At 42.3% G+C, this 27,307-nt stretch overlaps 1 protein-coding gene across 1 annotated transcript in view; it reads right to left on the reverse strand.

The window, feature by feature from the left end:
• The window catches only part of SNCA (synuclein alpha), a 70,129-nt gene extending 43,947 nt beyond the window's left edge, over positions 1–26,182 (reverse strand). Inside the window, exons 1-4 of the mRNA XM_075500577.1 lie at positions 25,939–26,182; positions 24,000–24,145; positions 17,529–17,570; positions 8,587–8,732 (exon numbers count right to left, since the gene is read on the reverse strand). Coding sequence (XP_075356692.1) covers positions 8,587–8,732; positions 17,529–17,570; positions 24,000–24,120 — 309 coding nt within the window. The 5' untranslated portion in view covers positions 24,121–24,145; positions 25,939–26,182. The remainder of the gene's footprint in view (positions 1–8,586; positions 8,733–17,528; positions 17,571–23,999; positions 24,146–25,938) is intronic.
• Between the last annotated feature and the right edge of the window lie 1,125 nt (positions 26,183–27,307).

Consider the following 27,307-nt stretch of genomic DNA (forward strand, 5'->3'; position numbering starts at 1 on the left):
TCATTATCATGACATATGAACAATTCCTAGTGGAGAACGTGTTCACTCTTCTATCAGCTAGCAAGCAGTTCTTGTTCTAGGAGACAAAGGGAGATAGGCAGATTCAGTTTAAGGATGAGGTACTTTCTTTCCTCAGGGTCAAAGCTAAATCTGTGGTTGAGCAATTGCTAGAAAACAAAGAGCAATATGATGCCACCCAAAAGCTCCTCAGCTTGATTCCTCCGCAGGTAATTAGGAATACATTATGGTCAGAAGTAGTGAAGGCAGCAGGTAGACCCAGAACATCAGTCTGCACTAAAATGTTATCTCACAGCATGAAAGCCATTAGGAAACCAGGAAAACTCACAAGACCTTTACATTAAACTCATATTTGTTCCTGAATTAATGAAGAGCAATAACCTCCAGGATATTTAGATAATACCACATAAGTTTTCTCCCTTCGTGACTCAACTCAAGTTCTGCTCGAGTCACAGATGTCAATGCATGGAAATGTTTTGACACAGAGAACATGGTCTTCCTTTAAATACTGCTATTTTGCCCTCCGAGAAAAAATACTGACAACATGCCCCACAGCAGAAAAGGCATTTTCTTTGCTAACCAGGTAGGCCAAGCACAGGTTGAGATTCAAAATCCTCCCAGAACTTCAACACTCTCTTCAACTAACACAGAAACTCTAGCACTCCTACCTGGAGTCATCCATCTTTCACCATCTGTTTTTTCCTGAGTATTGTTATTTTCTGTGCATATTCATCTCTATCTTGCCCAGCCTAATTTTAAATATTTCAAATAGTGGTGTTTAGAGTGACATAAAATAAGCTACTCATGTCCAGAAGTGCTACCAGAACATGCACATACCTGCCGAGAAGGAAGTGACAGGTAAGATCTTATCATAAAGCAAGAGAAAGGTAGAAGAAAAACATAGGATTTACTTGCTGGCTTTGTGACTTCTGTGGCCTTCCTATTTATCAACCTGTTTTCTGTGGGCATCATTAGCATATCTCACCAAATAAAATTGCCTGTAAACATTCGAGTCTGCTGCAAGCACTCTGTACTGTTCTTTACAGTGCCATTATGTAGTATCAACATATACTAAGCTATATAGGTGGGGCTTGCCCATGTGGAAACACCAAAGCAAACCAGAACTGTATTAATGTAACTGCTTCAACTGTAATTGTTGCATTTATTTTGAAAACAAATTACAAATCATTGAATCCAAGCCACTTGCATTCCAACACAGAGCATTCATACAGGATTGTAATGCAATTTCACAAGTCTACCGACATTCATACCTCTGTACAACCTAGATGATTCCTGAGCTTTTCCATCCAAAAAATGTGTGCACTGTCATGAGGGGAAGATTTGACTGTGTACATAAAGCAGATTCAAAACCTTAATATCACCTACCTATAGGCGCCTTATGATTTATAATGAATCAGTTTCCTGTTTCAAGAATACGGATTAGCTTTACAGATTTGATTTGTTACAGATGTTTTAATACAATACACCATCATTAATTCTGAGACCAGTAAGAAAGGCCCTACCAAAATAAATCAGTCCAGCTACGCTATGATCAAAGAGATACGTCAGTTCACTGACAGTCCCACTTCCTTCATGAATTCAAAGAAACAGCTAACAAATGCTTTCTCTTAAGAGGGGTCTTCTGCAATTCAGCTCCTGAGCAATGTGGATCCACTAATGGGGAATCTCTCTCCTCATTCTTCCGCTCTCAGTCCATCTACATACATTAAAAAAGGAAACATGGCTAATTGCTGCTAAATATGCTTTCTGTTCTGCAGCACTCATAGATTACGCATAGATCAAGAAATAAAATGGTGAGGGAAAAAGTAAAACCTCTCTCAAACTACGCACTCTTCACGCGTTATGATTGAAATAGCAATCTGAAAGCACGTATTGTCTGACTGATGTTCAGTTGTGACTACCTGAGCAGGCCTTCTCCTATATATCATCTAAAACACTTTGGCTTCCTTGAGGAAGATTTACTGTCTGCTAGTTATCCTGCCAGAAAACACAGCATGCAAGCTTTCCAAACCACCGCTGTAATTGCTCCTACAGACCAAGCAGGCGTGCCGCATGAGAACCATGGTCGGGCTCACCCTGAACAACCAAAAAACCCACTCCTCTGCATTGCACCACAAGGCAGAACTGGTACTGCTTGGCTCAAGAGTAGAGGGTTAGACCTCTGGCTGCTTGCCAGGCTTGCTAGGGATCTAGACTACAGAAGTTTATGATTAAATATATCCATTCTCTACTGTGACCTTATATTAGAGTCATAAATGGCAAGAAGTAGTTGAGGAGGGCAATTAGATGTCGCTGCACCCCTGCAGCCTGCTTGCTCTACAGCATCTACAGAAAAGCATCAACTCCAGAAGTTAATTGGCTGGAAGCTATTTCTGCATTTGCCACGACAAAATCTTGTTAAAGTTTCTTTGCTTAGTTCAAGGCTTGACTTTTTCCTTGTAATAAGATCTAGGGGAGATGAATAAACCTGCTTATTCCAACAAAAGAACAATAGTTTAAGTCTCATGTAACTCGCACTTACTGTCCTGCTTTTCGTTGGGGTCTATTAGCCTTTTGGGACATCAGCTGGCTAATAGCATAAAATGTAATGGAAAGGTGGAAAAACTCCCTAATTCCCTTTCTGAAGAAGAAAATCGGATATCTCTGCTCAGTAGCTTTCCCTTTGTGTTTCTGAGCTAAGCTTTTCAAGATTGCTGCACCTACAGACTGGAAAGAAGATGGGGAACAGCAATCCTTCAACGAACCAAGCATCCCATCCAGCATACCAAGTGTAAAAATGGTCAGAAAACTAGGAGATATTCATATTCTAACAAAATGCATGTTCTATCAAAATCCACCTAAACCCAAATCTTGCCGTGATTAGACCTATCTCTGGAACCTTATTTACAAAAAAGTACATTTAAAAAAATCAGGTTTAAAAGTTTCAAGAATTTTTCATGTGGCATGTCAGTATTATGGTGCAGTAGGAAATAAAATATGCAAAATATATCTCAAAAAGATAAAAAGAGACAAAACGAGAAAATGCTTGTTTGACCTTTTTCAAGTACTAAGCAAGACATTTATATTGTATGCAGGTAGCAAGGGGGCTAATAAAACAGTGATGGGACTTTAATGTTGGGCATTTAAACTTTGGGGACTGCTACCCAAGATAACTTCAGTAAAAGTCAAATGTCAATCCTAAGTTTCTGGGTTTTACCACGTAAGATTTGTATAGAAGGATTTCTAAACTGATCTCTGCATTTTAAAAATTCAAAATGTAAAGTGCAAAAACTAAAGATTTCATATTCCACCTTTTTTTTAAACTACAGGTGGTAATTAAAACTTCTTTGGGAACACTCAGGAATCCTAGTTTGCAACAAGACAAAAAAGAAATCTTTGAAAGATGAGGTATCACTTGCATTTCAAAAGTGGGCATTTAATAAAGCAGAAAAGAAACCTCCATTCTGCCACTGAAAGAGAAATTTTCAGAGGCACTTAGAGGGTTTGCATCCCTTCTCCCACTAAGATTGCCCAAATGAACAAATAATAGCTGGCTGGAGTACACTGTGATGCTCGGTGTCTTAATCAAAACTGAGCTGCTCTCATCTCATCAAATTAAAAGGTGTTTCATCATGTCTTTATTCTCAGCAGCGCACAATGTCTCATGGAGGTTCCCTGTAAAAAGGATGAAAAAGGCTCCTACATATTGGTATGTTTGACTATGGTGATTCCCCAAAGTGGATTCGACTTGGCTCTAAGCAATGTATAATGGTCCATGGAAAAAGACAGTTGTTCATAAGACTAGCTATTCTGGCCAAGAAAAGTAGTAAGACAAGAAATACTCTACACCTATGGGGTTCACTACACTGAGCTTTTATGCTGGGATAGTGTTGGAATTCTAAGGAGTTCCAGGAAATACGGGCTGGGAGAGGGGAAAGAAGATACAGCAAAGTTGCCATCGCTTTCATTCTTCTATATTAATTTTCATATTAAATGAAATTAGCAAGGGCTTTTAGTTAAATAAAATTTCCTATGAAAAAAAAAAAAGCGCCTAAATTGACAGTCCTCCCACTTACAGTTGTCTTTTTCTCTGAAAGCTTGGTAATTAAACCAATGAGCTATACTACCTGCTCTGTACGTATATTATCTATCTACATGTTATCTGCCACTGTAATTTTATGTTTGTGTTTACTGTGCTATTTACTGTAAACATGCTAAATTAAGAGACACTCTAGAAAGAAAGAGGATTTAGCACATATAGATACCAAACATGATCCATATAGATCATATAGATCCCAAACAAGGTAAGGACAAGGCCTGCTACTCTATTTACTTTAGTAAGAGCTACAACACACAAAATCTGTCTAACTATGTCTTTGCATGGTATTCAAAGTACCTTGAGGTTTCAGCTTGACTGGGGATTTTGGTGCTAGAACAGTATAAATAAAATTATTCACCATAGAAGTCACAGAACTTACCAAATGATTTAGTCTCGAGATGCTAGAGAGCCAAATTACACGAATGTAGTGAGGTTAAGAACTTCAATTAGTTAATTACCTATCTGAAAATAATAAACTTTGTAATCCGTATTTTGTTCTCAGGCAATATTATACACTAGATATTCACTAGCTAGTACCCCTCCATACTATCTGGATATATATGTTCATACTGAGCTGAAAATAGAATATTCAAAGGATTGCACAGCTTTCTTAATGTCGGAAAAAACGTGTTCATTTCTACAGTAAATGTAGTCATCATTAATCTTCCTTTTTGTTTTTTTAACTCAATTAATTTAGAAGCACACTCACACTGTACACAGAAATAAAACACGCACAGGCACAGAATAAATTTAAAACAAATGTTTTGTCTGTATAACCCAGTACTTCAGTTTATCATCTTCTCTTAACAGAGAGAAGAAAGCATGAAAAAGAGAATTAACTTCTTTTCTGCTTCAGGAAGAGTCCCAATGATTATAAATAACAGTATTATTATGGGCAGGTTTTAAAATTAGGCTCAAAGTTACAACTAGTTTATAAAGAGTTAATCAATTTTTAACAGGCTGTATGCTAAATGCTAGTGTGCATTTAGAAATAAGTTGTGAGTAGATGCATGCTGGCAATGCATGAAAGAATTTTTGGAATCTAAATAATCTTAAGAATTGTTTTGTCATTTATTAAAACGCTACTTGCAGTATGTTACCCCTTTTATAATTAATTCAAGCCTACTAACCGCCACTACCCATGCTTAGTGAGTTTCTGCCAAAGCATAAACCCTCCGGGCAGTCCTCAGGTGGGCACTGCCAAGTCAGCCCTGCCACTCACTAGTCTCAGCTGTCACTCTGTGCTGCCCGCTCACACCAGCTGTGGGGTGGGTAGGCGACAGTGCGGTGCGACAGCAGCCCTCCAGCCTGGCCTCAGCTGGATGGTTAAACCTGTGCTTCACGGTCCAAAGCGCGCCCGCATTAAAGGCTGCACTAGGCAAGCTCGCACAAACTTCTCCAGAAAGTGTTTTACCAAGAATCTGCGTAGTATTTCCTTTGCGTAAATACTGTTGCATCCATAGGTAAAGAAACACTACGACTCTTTTCAATTAGTTGAAAGTCAAAACCAGACTTCCATCATGGCACAAGAAAAATGCCAGTCATCACACAAGGTTGCAGGCTCTCACACAGGCGAGCAGATCGCTAGAAGCAGATCCCAGCAATGACCATTAGTTTAGATGGGCTTCCAGTCACGTTTGGAAGCAGCTGAGCCCAGCAAGGAGCAGGGAGTTGGACTCTATGATCCTTATGGGTCCCTTCCAACTTGAGATATTCTATGATTCTCTATTTATTTCACAGTCCCCAATCCTGTAATTGATGGCAAATGAGCGAACTCCTCCAGTCGCATGGAGGTTGAGTTTATACAGCAGTTCACAGAACAATTGAGGTTGGAAGGGGCCTCGGGAGGTCACTGTTTGCTACATTCAGCTGGAGGATTTGGACTCAATTATGCAGGTCCACGTGAATGGGAAGAAATAATTTGTCACAAGTTTAGAAGCCAACGAAAATAACAGATTATTGGCTGATGCCTTTCAGCCTTCTGTGGAAAAATAGCCTGTAATCATGCTTCTATCCACTTTCAATGGATATGCTTCATTTGCAATTCCCTCTCAAATCCCATGACTTGCTTACACTGTGTAAGCAAGGTAAGTGTTCATCTTGCACATGGGATACACAGCCATTTGCTTTAGGATAACTCCAAATAGATGTCCATAGGAAGAATAACCTGCCAAAGGCACTGGCTAGCCATGCTGAAGCTCAAGGAATGAATTTGCTAGTCGTGATCCCTTATTGCCAGTTTAGAGCAGACTAGAGAAATCACAGCCTTAAGAGACATATCCTTACAGAGATAAACTACACAGTTACATTGATATTTTGATTGTATGCCTGGTTGGCACCTTCTCTTATTTCAGAAAGACTCACCCTGTTTCCTATAAAGAACCTGCATCCCACTGGTATTCTGAATGCCCGCACCTGGTCCCCACCCAACTGTCGGTTTACCCAGAAAATCCAAGCAAAAATCTCTCTCATTTGCCTCTGAACTACACAGGAATGCAAAAATACTAGGTTTTAAAATACCTTTACATGATTCAATGTTGATGTTAACATTTCTGAAATGGCTACTCATCCCTTGCAAAAGCAGTAAGAGACAGAGATGCAGAGCAGCCCGCGAGGAGCCATAGATACTAATCAGCTAAATGGCCATACTGCATAGATGACTGAGAATCTCAGCCTAAAAATACCAGTATCAAGAACCAAATGAATGGTTTTGCTTATCTAAAGAACAAAGCACCAGTTCAGAATAACGATGCTATTTATAGGGCTATGGAATAATATGCATGTACATTATGGATGTTCTTTAATTTCACAGATGTGATTTTATTCTGTTACAGCCGTCATGACTCATATTTAAGCTTTACAATATACTGAACAGAATTAAATGAAAGTCAGCAGAGATTTGCTTCATACTTTATTATTATAAGGATCTATATGTATATATTAATATTAAGATAAAAATATTAGGTACGATCAATACTAAAGTAGGTAATTGTGTATTATGGCAATGATGATCCTTATGACACTGAGTTTAAAGAGCTACGAACAGAAAAGAATATTCTCAGCGTAAAACTATGAAAGAGCTTTAGCAGAAACTTGGGGCATAGACTACTGCGGCCATGCCATGCTCGTGTATCCCCTGGCAGTTTATTAGATACTCGATTTTGTAGATCTTCAATATAGCTTTTACAATGGACCATGGCCACATCAAAAGCAACATTTTTACTTATAGCTGAACAAAAAAGGACTAAAAAGCCCCCCAGGAAAACTGCTCTGAAAGAGAACAAAACCACTTGTGAGATGTTGTCAAGACCAATCCACCACAGTGGAGTGAATGTCTACTGCAACATAATACCCCTTTTTTCTCCCCAAACTAAAACACCAATAGGATTTGTCAGACAGCCAGGAATACACATCAGTAACAGATAAGGATAAAAAAAAAAAAGAGTTTTTAAGATTTCAATTTTAACAGCTCCTCCGACACTAACTGGAAATAAGATATATCGTAGAACTTCTTCATGCAAAATCCACGACACCCGTATTTTTGTGCAAATACTAATATTCTTCATAATCCTATTTTTTTCTAACACTTAAATGTTCATACAGAAAGCAGTGCAAAAGGAGGTATTTATCTCTCCTGGGTTATTTTTGTGTCCAAACAGCACTATACGCTTTTTGGAAAGCATCATTCCCATCAGCTATCTGGGGTCACTTTTCACCTAGTGTAAGTGGAAGAATATGACTGCAGTGTACCAGCAACAAAAGCGCAGTAACTCTTGGTATTGCGCAAGTACTTAATGTTCACCTCGGTGCTGGAATAAAAATGTCTACAGGGTGTTTTATAGGATGAGCTAAAGCAAATTTAATCTGAAGAGTTCAGAATAGTTTGGAAGCATTTTTGAGTTCATGTCACTATATTCATGGAAGATAGTGACTCTCCAGCTAGATCTCAACTTTAGATGCAATGTATCTAACCAGTCAGTGGATTGGTACACGATCCCTTCTGCTCTTCATCTGCAGAGGATACAAATTGTGCTGTTAAACCTGAGATTTGCTGTTTGACCTTTCAGCTCTAGTGGGTTGCTTTTCAATCCTCAGTTATTTGGGGAAAAAAAGCTATCTTCCCCTTCAACTGTACAGCGATCCTACAGCTGCTGGCCCCGCAGAAGCTGCTGAGTTCAGAATCACTGCTAGATCACACTTTAAACAGCGATCCAAATTTGTTAAGACTTTTCAGAATAGTAAAGCTAGATGCCCAGTCCTACTCAAGTTCCCAAATCCTGCAGGCCATTCAAAATACAAACCATAAACAGCAGATATTTTCTTTGCTGTTCATTTGTTTAACGTAACGCAAATCATCCTGCACTCATACCACTGACAGACACAAAAGAAAACACTCCATTTGCCCTTCAGTTCAGAGAGGCTGCTCATTGTTCACTTCTTCATCTGGAAAAGACGGTAAACAAACAAACCTGTTTGGCCAACTGATCCTTCTTCACCAAGCCAGTGGCTGCAGCAATGTTCCCTGCTCCTTCCACTGTCTTCTGGGCCACCGCCGTCACTCCTGTCACCACAGCTCCCCCAACATTAGACACTTGCTCTTTGGTCTTCTCAGCCACTGAGAAGCAGAAGATGAAAAAACACATTACGGCTCTGGGAGCTGTAAGTTTTTCAGAGAATCGTATCTATCCCTGACAGCCCAACATCATGAAGAGCCATAAGGCCATTACACTTTGCGTACCCCAAGTGGATCTTAAGAAAGGAGACTATCCATCCAGTAACACTGGGGCAGCAGAGGTAAAAATAAGCCTTATTTGTGGCTCAACTTCTTTCACTTGAAAGACATTTGACATTTTCATTCATGTCTAGTTGTACTAAGTAGTTCCCTAAAGGGAAGAAAAGTCATTACTTAAGGACCCTTATCATGCCCAACTCACTGTGTAATGTATAATAATTGCATTCAATATATCCCAGTTTGGAAATGCATTCCAATTAGTCCACCGAACACTTATGGCATGTTACAGGGCAAGGAAGACAATATTATTTACATTTGACTCAAAAGCCATTGATTGTTCTTTTATTTTTTTTAAATATACTTGATTAATAAGCAGAGCTACTGCTGCTCAGAGAATTTCTAATATAACCTTTTATCTGGTTCTCTGAGATTCTTACCCCACTGCTGATGTGTCCATCCATAACATACTAATCTACAAAAGGACCAAATGCCAAAGATGCCAAAGCAAACTGGATTAATAGCTAACTTCCAAGCCCCAGGGAAACAACTCATTTAGCCTACATACACATCAGCGGTTGCCATTCTACCTTTCAGAATATTACTGGGTTCTTTCTGCTCATTCATCCCCAAGGGCTCTTTCTGACAGCAGCTTGCACTATAGTGAAACCGCTCTAAGAAAAGACATGGGATGATTTCATGCCTTAAAGTTACATGGCCAGATTTCTGGAAAAAAACCCACATTTACTCATCTAAACAAGGGGCTGTTCTTCAAAAACATCCACTGGATAGCTTTGTAGTTCTAACTAATCCTACAGTTTCCTTCAGCCCAAATCCCATCTGATCCATAAAATGTATTCATAGCTCTATTTGCACCCTTTACGAGCATGGGATGGATTCTGCTTGGCAGATAGGCCACCCTTTCAGAGACTTTTTTGGGAAGCACATACAAATAGAAGACTTTCTATGGATAAATTAGATTTCTTTAATTCCTTGCATAAAGAGTATCAGCTGTCCATATCACAGGGCATGCAGCATAGATTGCTATGATTGACAGTAAAAAAAAAAAAAAAAATCACGTATCAGGCACATTGTTTACCTTTCTAGCTTTTTCCTAATTGTTCTTAAAGACCCAAATAATAAATATCTGCTGACTGAAAATGGAGGCAGATCATTTAGCACTCATTCTAACTAACTTAAAGTGAAAAATTAGTAACCGATTGTGTTTTATCTCTATTATGACCAAAACCAGAAGCTTTCATTATAGAGCAGGACAACAAGGGACTATACATTGTCTGAAACTAGAAACAGGAGAACAGTCTGTTCCAAAGATCTTTCAACCTATACATGCTAGTAAGACCCAAGTCACAAGAAATTTTATTGTGTCCATCCAGTACTCTATTGCCATGCTTTTTCTAGAACAAAAATTAGAAGTGGCTTTTGCTGAAAAGCAAATGTTGCCCTCAGGGAAGGTTTGACATAATGCTAGCAAGTGCAGGAAGACATCTATTAAGATGCCCTTACCAGCTACAGACTACAAAGCTCTGGATTCTACACATGAAGTCTATATATAAGGTTTTCACTAGTTCTTGCAAACACATATCTTAAAGTCTGTGTCCTAGAAACACGTTGTATCTTCCAAAGAATATTAAGATCTAATTGTGCACAGTCTTTCAGAAACAGAGCAACATTACAAGACAGAAACTTGTTAACACTTTCATATTATTTCAAATGGCAAGAAGACATCTCAAAGAGCTATTTAAAAAAAGTAGCATCTTGCAAAAATATGCTTTAAAGTAAGTGATATTCTCCAAGAAATTAAAATAAATAAATAAATAAATGAGATGTATGTTTTCGGTAAGTTTCAGTATTGCTTTTAATTTTTTCTCTGTCTCATTTCTTTTCTGGGAGAGAAGGAAAAAGAAAACAAAACCAACAGAAGGTATATAAATCAAGGTCCTTATTATATATATTTTCTTCTGGTTTGTTTTTTGTTTGCTGTTTTGGGGTTTTTTAATGGAAGTGACATACACTGTTTTGAAAAATCCCTTTTCCAAAATACATTGAACGGCAGAACATTTAAGACCGACAAATTCAGCAGACATCATGCTGACACATGATCACATGCTCAGCCACTGTTAAGCAGACTCCTCCCTTCTGATAAAACGGTAAAGCACAGTTGCACTGTGTTCATCTTCAATAGTCATAATTAGTTTTATTATCTTGAGATCTTAAACACTGCATCTCAAAAGCAAAATATGAAGAAATAGAGTGAAATCGGATGCACTGTGGACGCTGCAATATAAAACACCTAATTCCTGATGCCACGATTAAAGCCACATTTCTCAGACTACGTTGTCATGGCAAGTACGACCACCTACCAAGAGCAACTATCCAGTGGCTGCCATTCCCACTATTAGAGTGTTTTGGGAAAGCTCTGTCTGAAGTCTATGTTCTCCTCCCAGAAACACACTACCCTAGGAAAGGCTTGGTACATGCAAACAAAACAGAAAAGCAAAGCATCAGGCCGTTAACACTGTTACTGGCACAACAACAAGATACCTGATAAAAGTTGTAACAAAAGCCGTACATTTAAGATTGCTTCTATTTCAGATATAGCCCAGGAAGGCTGACACAGAAGGTAGCATGAAAGATCTCTCATGCACTGCTTCAGAAATCAGAGCCACGACAATAAATCCAGCAAACTATACACATAGCGCAGATTTGCAAAAGCACTCATACTAGTAGGGGAAAGAGAGAGTCTTCCTTCCTGTCTCTAAGGAATACCTAAACACCATCAAAGTCCCTATTACCAGAGTGACTCTGTAAATAAGCTCGAGCTTGGTGACCCTTCAGCTCTGGAACCCTAGTGACAGGAGAAATAAAAACAAAATAGCTTTCCAGTCTCATATATTTTATTGCTTACACTAAGTAGTAACAGGGGAAAAGCATTAAGCACACACAAACAAATCAGTTCAGAATGCACAGGGTTGATACAAACTAATTAAATTAATCTGAATACCAGGTTGTTTAATGATCTTAAGCCATTAAGTCTTTGTAAAGCTGATGTCTGCTTTGCACTACAGTGCTGAGAAACAGTAAATCAGCTTCTGCAGAGCTCTGCCACGCTATGGCCTGACTACTGTCCATCTATGCAGAGACTGTCCATTCCAGTAAGTGATCCCGGGATTGTGTACAATGACCATGCCAAGGCTAACTTTGAAATTTAAGCTCTAACAGTGACTATAGCACCATGCAAAAATTACTAGCATTGAAGCTTTCTTTTCCCTACTTACTATAGACAACTGGGTAACATACGATATCAATGTGAAACCTTTTGAGCAATTCAAAATGAGTGCTAGTTGCTTTCAATTTTGAACAATAGAAGTAGATGAAAACCACAGAATTTCTGTGAATTAATGAAATTACTCTTACTGCACTAAATACACTTTTGAATATGTATTTCAGACAATAAGGTTGCCTTAGGTACTTGAATTCACTCAGAAAGAAGCCACGGGGGGTTCTTTAATTCATACAATTTACTGTAAGATACCTGATGGAGTTAAAACAAACACAACAGGAATACCAATGACTAAGAATGTTAAGAAGTACAAGAATGATCAGATAAAAGAGTTAAGCAAAACACTTGACTATGGTTCATAACTGTTGATATTGTGTCTTGACTCAGCTTCAGGAAACGGACACGTGGTTGAAGTATCAAGGGCTTTTTGGCCCTGAACTTTTGTACAAACCAGTGCTCTACTTTGATTGTCAGGAGATGGACTGTAAATATTTCATCTTTGATACTGTACATTTCTGGACACTTATCCCTCGGAGATAAGCAAGACGGATGAATTATGCATTTACAGCCAAAGGCTAGTAGACATGTTAATTAGGCAGGCAAGTCAGATACACAAGCTAACACCCCATAAAACCAATAAGCAAAGCTGCTTCATCTTCAGAAGTTCTGAGAAAGGGTGACCTGACAACTAACATGCTCACCACATTCCTGTGAATCACAGCCTGGTATCCTCATTTTACAGCGTCTCGATGCCACTAAACCTGCTACAATCAGGTCATACTTTGTTTAAAGCAAGAAACGCCTCAGTCTAGTATTTTGGGGTTTGGAAAGGACCAAAAAGCGTATTTAGTTGTTCAGCACTTAGAGGTGTGTCAGCTCCCAGTCCCTTCACCAACAAAGGGCTTCAAACCACAAACTATTGAAAAATAGCAAAACTAGCAAAACTTGAAACTCAGACAGTAAGAAAAGACTGACTGCACAACAGTGAACACACACTCATTTTGATCCGTGATTCCAGTTTGCACTTGACTATCTCCAACCTCTTGAATAATTTTTACTCACATAACAAAACGTGTTATTTCACCTCAGGTTTCACAAGATATTAACACCCTGGTGCATCATAAGAACACCAGAACTGGTGAACTCCTAGTCCTATGAAGAGAGACAAGTAGGTCTTTACAAGTGCCCGAAAAGGCAGTTTTGTCACATCAACTTTAGTAGCATTGATTTAAGTGGATTTGATTTCTAAAACTACTTCACTAGCATTTCTCAGTGTCTTCATGTTATATCTCATAGTATCGCTACAGTGAACCCAAATGTGTTTTTACCTACATTCTCTGCTTGCCAGAACAACTCTTCATAGACTCACAATTTTATTTTTTTTTTTATTATTATTTTTAAAATATGTGCCCAAGCAATTCCTCTGTTCTTACACTACCAAGCCCATACTGTTTCATTTTAGAAACCGGGCTCTCTGGATTTTGCATTAGGTCTCCTCTTCTCATTGCCACATTTCAACCTGCATGTCCCCTATTCATTTTGCATTTTCATTCAATAGCCAAACTCCTTTCAAACAGTTTAATAGGCCATAAGGAAGCAAACCGTGGCACAGAACCCATTATTCCAAAGCTTTGGGTGTTTCACTTTGTGTCACCCATTTCCTAAAGTGGGTGAGGAGTGACCACTGTTTTGCCTAAATTTGCAGTAACTTTTCTGAATTTTCTGTTCATAGGTGCAGCACGTAACAGATGTGCTCTCCTTATGTTTGGCTTGATAGTCTTTTCACATCTTCCAGAATAAAATTTAACATCTTTTCAAACCTGTCAAAAATTCTATTCATCTACTTAAAATTTCCTGTTTCGCTACACATATTGCAATCAGATAAAGATGGATACTCACAGCATTCAGGATCAGTGGTTTCTCTCAGGAGGAGGGAAAGAAGTTCCCCATTAAGCTAGCCTTCTACAGAGTCCCAGTGCTTCAACAAGTTTCACACATGTGCAAATGCCCTTGACTTTTATTCTACCACAGCCCAGCTTGGTGAACATCACCTCTATTAACTTGCTTGCTAATGCTGTCAGTTGCTGTTCCCACATCTGTGATGCTGTTAGATATATGTGCCTCAAATACTGCAATCCTCTTCTGGTTATAGTAATGATCCCTCTGAATATTTCTCTTAATTGAGGTCTAACAAGCTGAGATTTCAAACCTCATAACAAGAACATGCATGTTTAGCCTGAGGCTAAACTCTGAAGGACTATCACAGATGTTCTGTTCAGTTTTGTTACTAAAAATACTCGACTGACTTCTCAATCATTTATTTGGGTTATGATATTAAGTACTGCCAAGTTAAGTTTACCTACAGTTGTTTATCCTTTGCATTGGCTTATGCAAGCACAGGTGAATGATACACTGGCTGTACACAAAACAAAAATAAAGAAGAAATCCTTTTCTACTCCCTTCCTTATTTAATTTCTAATTTCTTAGGGGAAAAACACCTTAAATATCTTGACCGTGCATTTTCTTCACATCTCCAAAGTCCCACATTGTACAGCAGAAAATTACATGTTCTATTCAATGCACTATGGTCAGCTGAGGTTTTCCCGCACTCTGTAGAGATCAAAGGCTTCCATTCATTTTGCCACTTGCTACAAGTTATTGGTTACTGGTTTCAGTTCATACCTAAAACGATCCCTGCAAATCAATTTAAAATGCAAATTAACTCTTTTTCAGTGTAGAAATGCTAATGTGAATATACATGCCCAGCATTAACTTCAAAGTTTGAAAGTGTTGTTGCTACTGAGAGATTAGGCAGTTCTAAAAAAACATTTCAAAACCCTTATAACTGTGACAAATTCAAATCAGTTTATCGAAACTCTGAAATTTGTTTCTTTCCTGTAAGCCATTTCCCTTCTAACTTCCCAGCCAACCAGCTCCAGTGGGACACACTGATGAGTCACAAGAATCTTTTCGGAATGGAGGGAGCGATGGGGCATGTCCACACTGCAGCGGCAGCGTGACTGCAGGTGCAGCAAGCACACTTTATCTGAAACTGCACTATCTGCGAGTCGTTGGAAACAGACCTCAGGCTGGGAGGAAGAACCACTAAGAGCACAGGTGATACTCGGGTATTAAGCTCACATGGAATTCTCTATGGCCACAGACGTATCAGTTTAAAGACCTCTCAATCAATCCTGCCAGCTTATGAGCAAAGACACATCTTCCTCATGGGGACAGGTGGATCGCATCAGGCCCTAGCATGCCTTGTGTTTCAGACACTTTTCCATGTTTATAAAAAAACCAAAGTTCTGACAGAGGCACCAGTCCCGGAGCCCGGTATTGATACCTTGGGCACGCCCGTTTCTTCCAAAATCTCTCCCCATTACTGGGAAGGATTGAGGAAAACACTACTTGTGCTCCTGAACCTTTTTGCAGTCTTCCCAGGGCCCCGAAATCTCTTTTGACTGACCTTGCACTTCTGGTTGCAATATCATTAGCCCCCACATGAAAGACCAGGAGTGGGTAATAGTCTGAAGATTGTACTAAGCTCGTCAGTCACCCAGCGACATCCCCAACTGGGGCCCCAGAGAGGCAGCAAACTTCCTCAAAAAGAGGGTCTGGTCTGCAGACGGGTGCCTCCGTTCTGCTCAGGAGGGAGTCAGCAATGACCACGACTCGCCATAGTTTCTTCTCGGCACTGGTCTTCACACAGGTCTTGCTGCGAGGGGTTGGCTGACCCCCTTGGTGAGGGTGGTTACGCAGCTTCCTCCTTTTCTATCTTATGCCCTTTGCCTGCCATACCCAGAGCCTCGCACCTATTCTGTAAAGGCAGCTGAGCGTGCCTCTTACAGCTCCGCGCAGTAACTGCTTCCACCCCTCCCTACCCCCCACAACGCTGCCTTCCTCCTGGCACAAACCAGACCCTGGACCCGCCCCCGTAGCAGCCGCGCTGAGCTGGCCTGTGCGCACCAGAGATGGCAGCTCCACGGGTCAATCTCCTCCTCAGACGCAGATGCCACTCCGCCCGCCTCCTCCTCCTGCAGCTCGGGCACCGGGCAGAGCCGCTCCCCCACCGGCTCACACCTCCCGCAGGCGTGCGCGCTGCCGCCCTCCATCTGGGGGAGCATCCCCGCGCACACCCCGCAGCCCGGGCGGCCGCACGCCCTGGCAGGAGCTCCGCCCTGACAGGAGCTCCGCCCGCGGGGCTGCGCGGGCCCCGCCGGGAGAGGCGGCGAGCAGGGCCTGCCCGCGGGCCAGCGGCCGCGCCGATGGCTACAGCCGCTCTAAATCACCCGCCGGCTGCAGGCTCCGCCCCTTGCCGGCTCGTCCAATCAGCGGGCCCGCGCTCAGCCGCGCGGGGAACGCCCCCTGCCGAGCCGCAGTCGCTCCCTGCGCGCGTGGGCGCCCCGCTGCAGCCCTGACGCGGTCGTGACGCAATACTGTGGTTACACAGCAGCCAGCTTAGCGGTAGCCTGGGTATCCTCGCACCGGCTGCAGGTAAGAGCAGCGACTGTACGGCAGGGCTGAGGTAGCGACTGCGGAGGTGAAACGCCATTTTGCATCCCAGCTTCCCTGTGGACAGCCTAAAAGACTCGAGCACGGAGAGGCTGCTGACCTCGTTTGCCTTAACTGCAAACACTCCCTGCGGCTCTTCCTTTCTACCGAGCTGCTACAGGCCGTACGGCGTGAAGGAGGCGCCTTCTGCGTTATTTTCCCTCCTTCATTTGTTGCAGTAATTCCTGTCTCTTCCACTCGCATCGGTCCCGTCCAACTATGAGCTCCTACATCAGCAATTTAAAGTCCTCCTGACGTGTCCAAGTCCCTCCCCACTTTGCCTTCCACAGTCCTCCTCCAGTGGCATTCCTCTCCTTCACTCCCACCTCCAGGTCCCACTTTTCTGCCTCCTCAGATCATAAGGAGACAAACCTGGGCACCCAAGCCAGGCCTTCAGTTTCTATAGGTCAAAAAAAAAAAAATTTAAGAAAGACTTCACTTTTTAATGCCAACTAGTTTATAGCTTCCCAGCACAGAATATTTCACCTTTGGCATAAACAAACAACAGAAAGACCCTTGATGTATCTATTTCTACAAAAGCAAGTTACTTCCTTCTGTTTAGGAATCTGGTTTCGTTAGTCTCCTGGCTCATACTAGCACAGCTTGACTTTGAACATCCCTCAAAAAACCGTTCTCACATAGAAACAACTACATTAAATTTACATATTTCATTGTAAAACAGTGTATGCATTTTGACAAAATGAATGTTGCTTTCTGCCTCAATTTTTCATGAGTACTCTCAAAAGAATACCCAGAATTTTTAACAACTAAACAGTTGGTTAATCAAACACAGGGAGGCAGTTGACATTAAGAGATAATTGTCTTACCTGTTGTGACACCATGAACAACTCCTTCCTTGGTCCTGGAACCTAAACAAAGAACAATGTTAGGTTGAAAATACAGGTTCTTAAGTACTGGTAAAGACTAGATGGACGATAAAGAGGGATGAATATATAGATTACATACAGTTGCATACAGTATTTCCTAAGATTATTAAAATGAATTCAAGATAATTCAATCTAAGGGAAAGAGCAAGACCATCAATAAAAAGCAACTGCATGAATGTATATCGACTGTGGAAAGGTGAATAATACTGGAAACACTTCTGCAGTTTATTTCTTGTACGTACTGACTTCCTTGCCATTTTCTTAATAGCCATGTTAATTAAGCCTCCCACTTTGCAAACTCACATGGATGACTGCACGGAAACCATGTTACTGTTAACGTCCTAAGGAGACTCATGCACGCATTTTTCCAGAGCCAAAGTTTCCAGAAGATCCTTACAATTTCATCTTACAACTCTTCTCCAGATCTCAGTTTGCAGGGGTTAACAACCGTTAACTGAACTACGGGAAGACCTAGAGGTTAAAATGATGGGGAGCTAGCTGGTAGTGCTAGCCAGATTTAGACAAAAATTAATCTGAAAGGGAAACATTAAACAGTAGATAGGATTCAAACATGAAAATGCCACCGGAGTCAAAAACCCAAGGTCTGCCACATCCAGTGTCCTCCTTGTCCCAGGCACATGTGACAACTCATGTAAAGATTCTGCAGACAGAAAAACCTAGAGCTAGTACTAGACTGAGACATAACGCAAGACCTGTGTAAGCAATGTAACTCTGCCACCCTGAAGACCAAACCAATTTCTGGAACACCTGTGTAAAAATATCATTACTTTTTACCACGCTGCATGAAAGGGAACAACCTCTCCTGTCTTCAATGGGAAGAGAAACAAATTAGCACACATTGGTGGTGAAAACTAACTCCATGTCTTTTTCCCTACCAGAGCTCTACTTGTCAGGTTTTAACTTGGCTACATTTCAGGGATTAGTACTCATCTGTGGACTATGATGCTTAACAATGTGCAATTAAGCATCACAGAGACAGAGTTTATGGCTCCTAGTTTATCATTTTACCCTAGTCTGCCTGAGATAGGATGACTTTTTTTTTATTACCAAACCAGAAATGGCCTTATTTGTAATGCAATTGTTTTGTCTGTATGTCATTCGGTATTTGAGACATTATAATTTATACTTCTGACTTTACACCTCTAACATCTATATAATTTTAGCTTCACACTATGTATAAAGTCATATACAAACTGATAGAAGCAGAAATATATTAGAAGAAAATGCATGAGCAGAAATATATTTTAAGAAAGCAACTTTGTCCACAATTCTTTACAATAATACAATTAAACACTGAAATAAAATATAAGTTCATTCAGCAATATGTCTTACTTGCTGCTAGCGCCAATTTATGGAACTTAAGCCATGTATTTATGGTACTATCAGATTGATTATGGCATTGAAAAGGGTCTGTTGTTTATGAGCTAGAGCAGAACAATAATCCATGATAAATAAGAGGAAAAAAAATGTTGCATCAAGTAAAATGACATGTTCCTTTAACTAGCAAATGAAGAGGTTAAACAGCTGAGAAATCTCCCCCCCCCCCTTTATTCTGATTTTCTCTTTTAAAAAAGCTTGTTTTATCTCAGTGAAAATATTTACCATTGAATGAATCATCCATTTTATTAAATCCAAGGTGTTAATGTCTAAGGACTTGTTTTAGGACTTCGGTTCTCAATCTTGTGGCACCATGAGACCTAGGGAAGCAAAGCACTTCAAACACATGCTGGAATCTAAGCAGATGATGGTTCTACCAACTTCTAGAAAGAGACTAAACACCATTTCAGGCTTACAGTGTGTCTATCGGAATACTTAACGTTAAGCATATGCTTTTAAATGCATTGGTAGACCTGGCCAATATCTCATTCATCTTGTGGAAGTTACTGTCTGCAAGCCAAGGCACTAACACATGGAAACCTGTGAATAGCAAGTACTCAGTTCCCTAGGTCTGGTAAGAGATGAATGGTACGACAGAACCCCCTGAGGACCTCTGCAATTCATGTATCTCCAGAGGGACATATGCAAGTTGATTCTTACTTCACTTACCCTGACGTAACACTACTATAACCACAACTAATACAGAAACACTAGTCTCTTTCTGTTAGTGGAAGTCAGGCTTTTCTTTAGCAAAAGCTCAGCTCGCAGACCCATACAGAACAGAGATACGTATAGCCAAATCCATTTATTGGCAAACAACCAGCTAAGTGGTGGTCCAGACCTTACAGCAATGTTAGAGCTCAATACTATTTGCCCCACTACTGCACACTTGCATGGAAGTAGTGGGGGTGTGACATGCTTCTGCAGTCACAGCTACAACAGGATCTAGAAGTACATTAGGATCTGCCAGAACAGGCCTATAAATACAACAGTTGAATTCTGTAGGACGACTTCTGGCTGGCAATGAAGGAAAGCTGGTCATCCACTTTGTTTCTGAGATAAACTAGCTGTCTTCCATTCTAGCATTCCCAAAACATCAATAATCTCGCTCATTATACCCTGCGTAACAGGGGCAACGGAGGAATCAGTAGGGATACTATAAAGACCAAGGAACCTAACACTGACCTACGCTACTGAGGTGATGCAGGAGCAATAGTAGTACACAGTAATGCTACTTTTCCTTGCTATAACACACATTCATGTGAGGGGAGGGAAAAGCCCAAACCAGAATTTTTGCCTTTGCGTAATTATTAAAAAAAAGTACAATAGACTCTCTTAATTTCATTATTTATTATCATCACTGTCATTATGCCAGAAGAAAGCATATATCAGCAGTTTGGCAATACACTTACATCTGGGCTTTTTGAGAGACAGACAGACTGTTCCAAGCAAGCCCTCCTTGAGATTCAGGTCACTTAGTAAGAGATGGTTAAAGACAGGGAGACATAAGCCCAAATTAGGGGAAGGAGAAATCATTATCTAAGGAAAACACTTGCTCCCAAGTGCTGAAGCCCATTATTCCACCAGGCAGACTTTGAGTCCCTTGACTACTCCACTGGCTTTTCTATTACCAGAGGAAAATAAAAAACCTTATGACAAGAGAGTGCAGCAGGGGAATTTGGATGGTCTTGCCAAATAGGTCATGACTGCACTGTTCTACTCTAAGGCCATGTGCCAGCTAAGCACAAGGAGTAGTAAACAACTCATCCGCTAGCCACCCCGCTCCTGATAAACTATTCCTTTATTCTGCTAGGGTGTAACACATTGAAAATTATCAGACTGAAAGCTTCCATTCCTGAGCATTGAACATGCACTCAAGAGTCAATTGAGCAAAAACTTCAGCTCCCTGGTAGCAACACAGAGCTCAGAGGAACTCGAGCAGTACATCACTGAGAGCATGCAAGAGCATCCTTCTTGCTCTCAGTTCTAGTTTCAAACTGAGTGGGGGTAAGTATTGCCACTCGTTTCCTCACTGCTTCACACCAACAGTTCTTGAAGGATACATAGAGACCCAGTTCTAAATTTATGGCATACATGATGCAGCACAAGACTGCTGAGTCTCAGTCCTCCTTTCTAACCAATGATGAGGCCATTCTTTGACATAGGGAAAGGTTCTGATGCTGTGCTTGTACGAGTCAAGACAGAGCCACTGATTTCAGCTGGCCAATGCTGAAGTATATCAGCAGAGGAATTTAGGGAAAAAATAACCGAAAGCATAAAACCACACTATAGACTGTATTGAACAGTATTTGGGGTATTAAAAAGCAGGACAAAGACAGTAGACTGAGGGAAGAAAGAACAGACTTCAGCATGGAGAGGGAAAAAAATCCCCAGTTAATCCTCCAGTACACCACTCTCCCTCAGCTCTAAATTTTCCCCTGTGCCAAAGGGAACTTTTCCTGTTAAAAAAAAAAAAAAAAAAAAAAAAAGAAATAAGTTACAACAACCACATTTCATCCCATGCAGTAGCTTTTGTTAACAGAACTCTTACCAGGTAGAATTATGTTACAATCTTTCACGTAACGGCTAACAGCAACCTGGACAGAAAGGTCCAGATGCTTTCAATATTTACTTAAATTCCACTGATTTCATAGTGGAGACCATATCACCTAGGGGAATCTGGACCAAAGACTTTGCATCTTATTAATTCTCCAGCAGCAATGGAAGGCTGAATGTTGTGGAGCTGACTGTCGAAACTGAAAGCAATAAACAGGTCCCTCTCAGCCCAATGTTGTTAAGTTCTTTTTTGCAAGATGTCAGGCAGCTTTCACAGCATAATCTGCCTGTGAAACTTGTATCTGAAAACCCAACTATGGAGAAAGGGAGAGAGAAACCTTCAGGAGCTCTAATGCAGTGTGCTGCTCCTCTCCTCTGCTCATAAAGGAGTTTCACCACTTTTTGCATTGCAACTGTTATCAGCCTACAGAACCGAGAGATTATCACACCAGCCTTTGCTAACGCTGCTCAGGAGAAGCGCTGCCCCTGCTGTGTGCTTGGGAAGTAGACAGAGAAATACCCAGCTCCTTGTTTCCCCCTCACCCTAATCGATCCTGTTGAAACTTCAGCTGGGGAAACTGTGGCTCCCTACAAGGAGGTATGGGCAGGCACACACCTGGACACATGAGCTGCCAGAGCTCCTGGAGACAGCTTCCAACCAAGGGCTTTTTTACCTGCACGACTGAAAGTGTGCATATAGCTCTTTTCCCCTGAAAAGCAGGCATCTGCTGTGGGAAGGATCCTTCACCATTACTACAGTCATATGCACAGGTCCCTACCACGGCTCAGGGCTCTGCTGTCCTCAGTATTTTATTCTTGAAATAAATAGCAAGCCTGCCCTCCAAAGTTCAACCTCAGCAAAAGCGTCTCTGAAGACAATAGGAAATCTGTTGCCTTTGGGAACAGAACTAGGTTCAAATATTATTACGGTCTGGAGAACAGGACAGACACAAAGATTAATTCAGCACGCAATGCAGGTTTCTAATACAAATAAATCAATGACTCTAGAAGCATGGTCAGGAACTAAGAAGAGAAGAAAAGAAAATAGAAAAAGAAAGCCCTACCCCTGGAAAATAACTCTGATATCAAGCACAGTGTACAGTGAAAGAACATCTATTTTGATATATTGAAAATGAGCAGACGCTCATTTTAAAATAGACTCATCTTACAATTAGTTTTCAAAATGACTGCCATCTCTGTTGGCAAGAGCACCGAGCTTTGCTATGGCTCAGCAGGAGAAAAGTGTATTCCAAATGAGTAGTCCAAACTATCTGGAGCAGAAATAATTTGTTACAGACTGGCACTAGCCTGCAAGGGCAGAGGGAATCCTGAAAAGACATCAGAATTGCGGAGACCTCAGTGCTCCCATTTAAAAGAAATGCCTCTAGTTTTCAACTCTGTTTAACTTCTCTTTGATATCTGTGCACATCTCCCTAGGTACCCACAGTGTCCATTACAGAATTGACCTGCTACAAAATCAGCAAAAAAGAAAGGATCTACAGAAAAGAGTATCCTTCCCCCTCCATTCTTTTATAGACCAACTTTATTTGATAAAGAGGAGAAATAGATCCATAATTATTTTTTTTAAATGACCACTTATTCATATGGCAGATTCTTTTCCTGTGAATTTTTCGTGGCAGCATTTGCAAGGTAGTCCTCTAAAGCCTGATAATGGCTAAGTGAAGATGATGATCGTGCAATCACAGTACTGATCTGGGATTTGAAAAGAATTTTATGCCTGGCTCTGTGCAAGACTCCTGTGTGGCCTACGTAAGTCACTTAACAACTGCTTTGCTACCTTGGGGTCTACCTGCCCTGCCTCATTAAGTGTAGTGGCTCTTCCTTGAGAAGTCATGGAAAATATCTGCTATGGATATGCAATAGTAAGTACAGAACATGAAGTTAAATTCAAAAGATGAGCAGATGACACTTTGCCATACAGAATGTTACTGTTGACATGCCAAGCAGTCAGCCTAGCTTATGCTCAGTTCCTGAACTAACCTCTCAAGTTTCTTTCAAAATCCCACTTAAAACCCAGGTGTTCTATGGGATGCTGTGAAGCTACCTTCCACTTCAGCTTTTACCTCTTTTTAAAATTTATTTTTACTCTACCAACTATCCCTTCAGCCTTAACCTAGCAAACTCCTTGAGTAGAGTGCCAGCTAGTGACCTGTACTGTAAGGCACCTCCTAGGACACGACCTCGTTCAGCGTGGCGTTACAGATGTGGCTCCACAGAGCAGTCACGCATGGCCAGCACAACGCAGTGGCATAAGAACCAACATGTGGCTTCAAAGAACTGGAGCTCAGGAGGGCACAACTCTCCTCTTGTTTGTTTTGCAATGGTCTCCTATGAGTGATTACATATTTTTTTTTGCAGAAGAATAGGTCTGATGAGGATCCGGCAGTGAATGTCAGGGTACACCGACCAGCACCGTGATCTCTGCTGCCCACCTACCCACATAGAGGACGCCTTCTTTCGTCTTTCCCGCCGCTTCTGCCACACCCTGCTTGGTTTTTTCTGCTGCTGCTACGACACCCTCCTTTGCCTTGGAAAGTCCTTTCATGAACACATCCATGGCTGAAGAATTTCTTCACACAGCTCTAGAGAAAAAAAAAAGACAGTACACTTTCAGTAAGATGTTTTCAGCTTTTTATCCCAGAAAGGGAAGAAAATTTCATTCAAACCGAATGGGATCACAATTACTTAAAAATTCTATTATATATACCCCCATATTATGTAGCTTTCATCCACATCTCTATTAGCAATACACAAACACCTCTCTGTATGTGAGGTTGCACTCCATATTTCAGATAGAAAGAACAGTTAAATAACTAGAAAAACAAGGAGTACGGTTACATGAATCACCTTTACATTTTCTCACATGCTGCCGTACACAGTAAGTTAAACAGCACTGCAAGAGCAGTTCCCTCAATCCAAGAAAGTCTTGGGGATCCGGTTTCCACAGAATCCTACAGAGAGGTTGCTGATAATGCAGCTCTGGATGGAAGATGGATTCATTGCTACGACAAGTCCCTTCCTTGCCTACCAAGGCATCATTTCCTCCCAAGGACAGTTCTGTTCATGTGCTGATTGCAAGATTTAGCCCCATGATTTGATGATACTCCACCTCTCATCTAAAGGAAAAAGCCATCTTAAAGAAACACTAGCAACTTAAAAAAAAAAAAAAAAAACCAACCACGTTCTAAATGACAAATGTTCACTCATTATAAGAAACTGCCATTACAACCCAGAAGGACTGGAGCAAATAGAAAATGCTGCTTTTCCAGTAGTCCAGCATTTTGTGCACAGTCCATGTCACTCTTCTGGAAATCGAGTTTTACTGAACGGGTTCTTCGCATGTATCAGGACTGAGAAAAGATTTTACTAAAAAGCAAAAGCAAGAATGCAGGATTTTAAAAGCACTGCACTAAAGCTACCAAGTGAGTTCTGTGGCAGCTATACAACCCAGCACTACACTGAAACTACTAAAATAGTAATTAAAACCAAGAAGTCAGGGTCCCTTCAACGAATCCGTTATCGATAGTCCTTCCTCTTCCTGCACCCACACAGAAAGAAGTGCTGCCTTTTATTTTCTTTTCTCTGCCGGAGGCTGAGTAGGAGGAATGGATGTCTAGGAAGGCATCTGGGCTGCTGCAGCTTTCTACTAACTCGTGACGAGCGTGTGAAGAAAGGCAGTATTTGTGCGCCAGCCAAACTGCCTACGGTACCTGTCACCCTGGGGCTGGGGGGATGTGTGCCCTATACACACAGAGATGGGGGGAGGCAGGCCCCAGCCTGCGGGACCCTCCGGCTCCTCCACCAAGGGGGTCCCCAGGCCTGTGCCCAGCCGGGGGGCACCTGGGGACCAAGGGTGGGCGGCGTGGATGTATATCAAATAATACACGGGCACCCGCAGAGGGAGGGAGAGGGCAGGGCGTCGTGACCATATATATACACGTACATACATTGAGAGAGGCACCTACCAAGGAGGGCAGGGCAACGCGACCGTATGGGCACCCACGGGCTCCAGCTGACACCCGTCGGCACAGGGCGGCCCCAGCGCCCGGCTTCTCCTCCCTCCCCCGTGCCCACAAGAGGACGTTCAGCAGGAAATAGATATATAAAATATTTTAAGTATTTATATATATATAATCGTGTGTGTGTATATACATATACACATACACGCACCGCTATGGCTACACAGGCACAGCAAGCCCAGCCCTCGGCAGCACCGACGCGGAGCCGTTCACGCCCGCCGCGCCCTCCCCGAGCCCGGAGCGCCCCGGGGGCCGCCGCCGCCGCCCCGCACCGGAGCCCAGCGGCCCCCGCGCCCCCGGCCGCTACCGGCGGCGGCGACAGCGCCCACCCCGCCCTGCCCCGCCCGGGCTCTTACCGCCGGGGTCCTCCGCCACCGGCGACCGACCCGTTCCGAGGAGGCGTGTGGCGGGGAGGCGCAGGGCGACGCGCGGAGGGGCCCGAGGGAGCTGCCCCTTCTCAGCACATCCCCGAGGCGGGGGAGAGCGGGAGAGCGGGCCGGGTCTGCTGGCACCACCCCCGACGGCAGCCCCGCAGGCGGCGAGTGTGAGGGAGAGGCAAGGGCGAGGGGTGGAGAGAGGATGCGCCGAGGGAGGGAGGGAGAGAGGGAGGGAAGGAGGAGCGGAGGGAGGCAGGCAGGCTCCCGCCAGGCTCCCCCGCCTTCTCCCGGCCCACCCCGTGCTGGGGTTTGCGCGGAGGGGCTGCGCCCCCCGCCCGGCCGCCTGCGCCCACCCCCTCGCGTCCTCCGTGGGAGCGAAGTGGGAGGCGTGATAAACTGGGAGCACTTGTTCCGTCGACGCAGACCAAGGGAGGGGCAAGAGTAAAAGGCAGACCAGGCGACTCGGTCCCCCTGTGACTCCGCACACCCGCCGCTCGCTCGAAAGGCTGGAGCACCGCATCGTAGAAGTGTAAGGAAGCTGTTGATGGTGACTGCAGTACACCTATGTTTCACTCCACCTTTCACTTCACTGAAGCCTTAGGAAGTCTCCCCAGGCATCTAATTGCTTTTTCTTCTACGTCCACATCTTCGGCCCTAAGTGACTGGAGTTCAATGCCAGTGTTCTCCCAAAGGTTCATGATCCCAGTTCATTTTTAAGTATGGGAGGTGATGCTCTTGCAGCTGTAATTTGAGTCTTAACCCTATTGCGCACAGAAATCTTCATCCCAAATCAGGAACACTGGGAGAAGCCCTGCCTCCCTCCTGCCAGATTTGTCCGACCCCTACAGCTCTACTAGCATCCTCCACCCCATACTCCATACTCCATGGCCTCTGCTATTTGAGTCTTAATCTGATGCATAGAAGTCGCATTTTCCCCAGAAGGGAAAGCTATCAAACTTCTCTATTTTGGTAGCAGAATTTAGGCATGAAAAGCCAAAACCAGTAGGAGGCAAAGCATTAGAACAGATGGACCTTCAGCTTCAGTACATCAGTTCATATGCTGTATAAAATCCTGCAAGACCTACAGAAACAGTTTGGGTTTTATTGCACTCCAAAAGGAGAAACAGAACATGGTATAGATGAGATACAAGGTTGTGAGCTGCAAGGAGCATCTTTCATCCATCATCTCGTGCAGACAGCTGATGCATCCCTGGTTTTCTTTTCATTCTGAACACGTAGTGCAGTCTTCCTCTTGTCAGATTTCTTCATAAGCCTTCATATTTCTACACTGTTTGGTAAACTGCCTTTTGGTTCATTCCACTACTAGTTTTAATCAACCAAGCATTCG

This window comes from Mycteria americana, chromosome 4 (genome assembly GCF_035582795.1).
Source record: "Mycteria americana isolate JAX WOST 10 ecotype Jacksonville Zoo and Gardens chromosome 4, USCA_MyAme_1.0, whole genome shotgun sequence".
Taxonomy (NCBI): Eukaryota; Metazoa; Chordata; class Aves; order Ciconiiformes; family Ciconiidae; genus Mycteria; species Mycteria americana.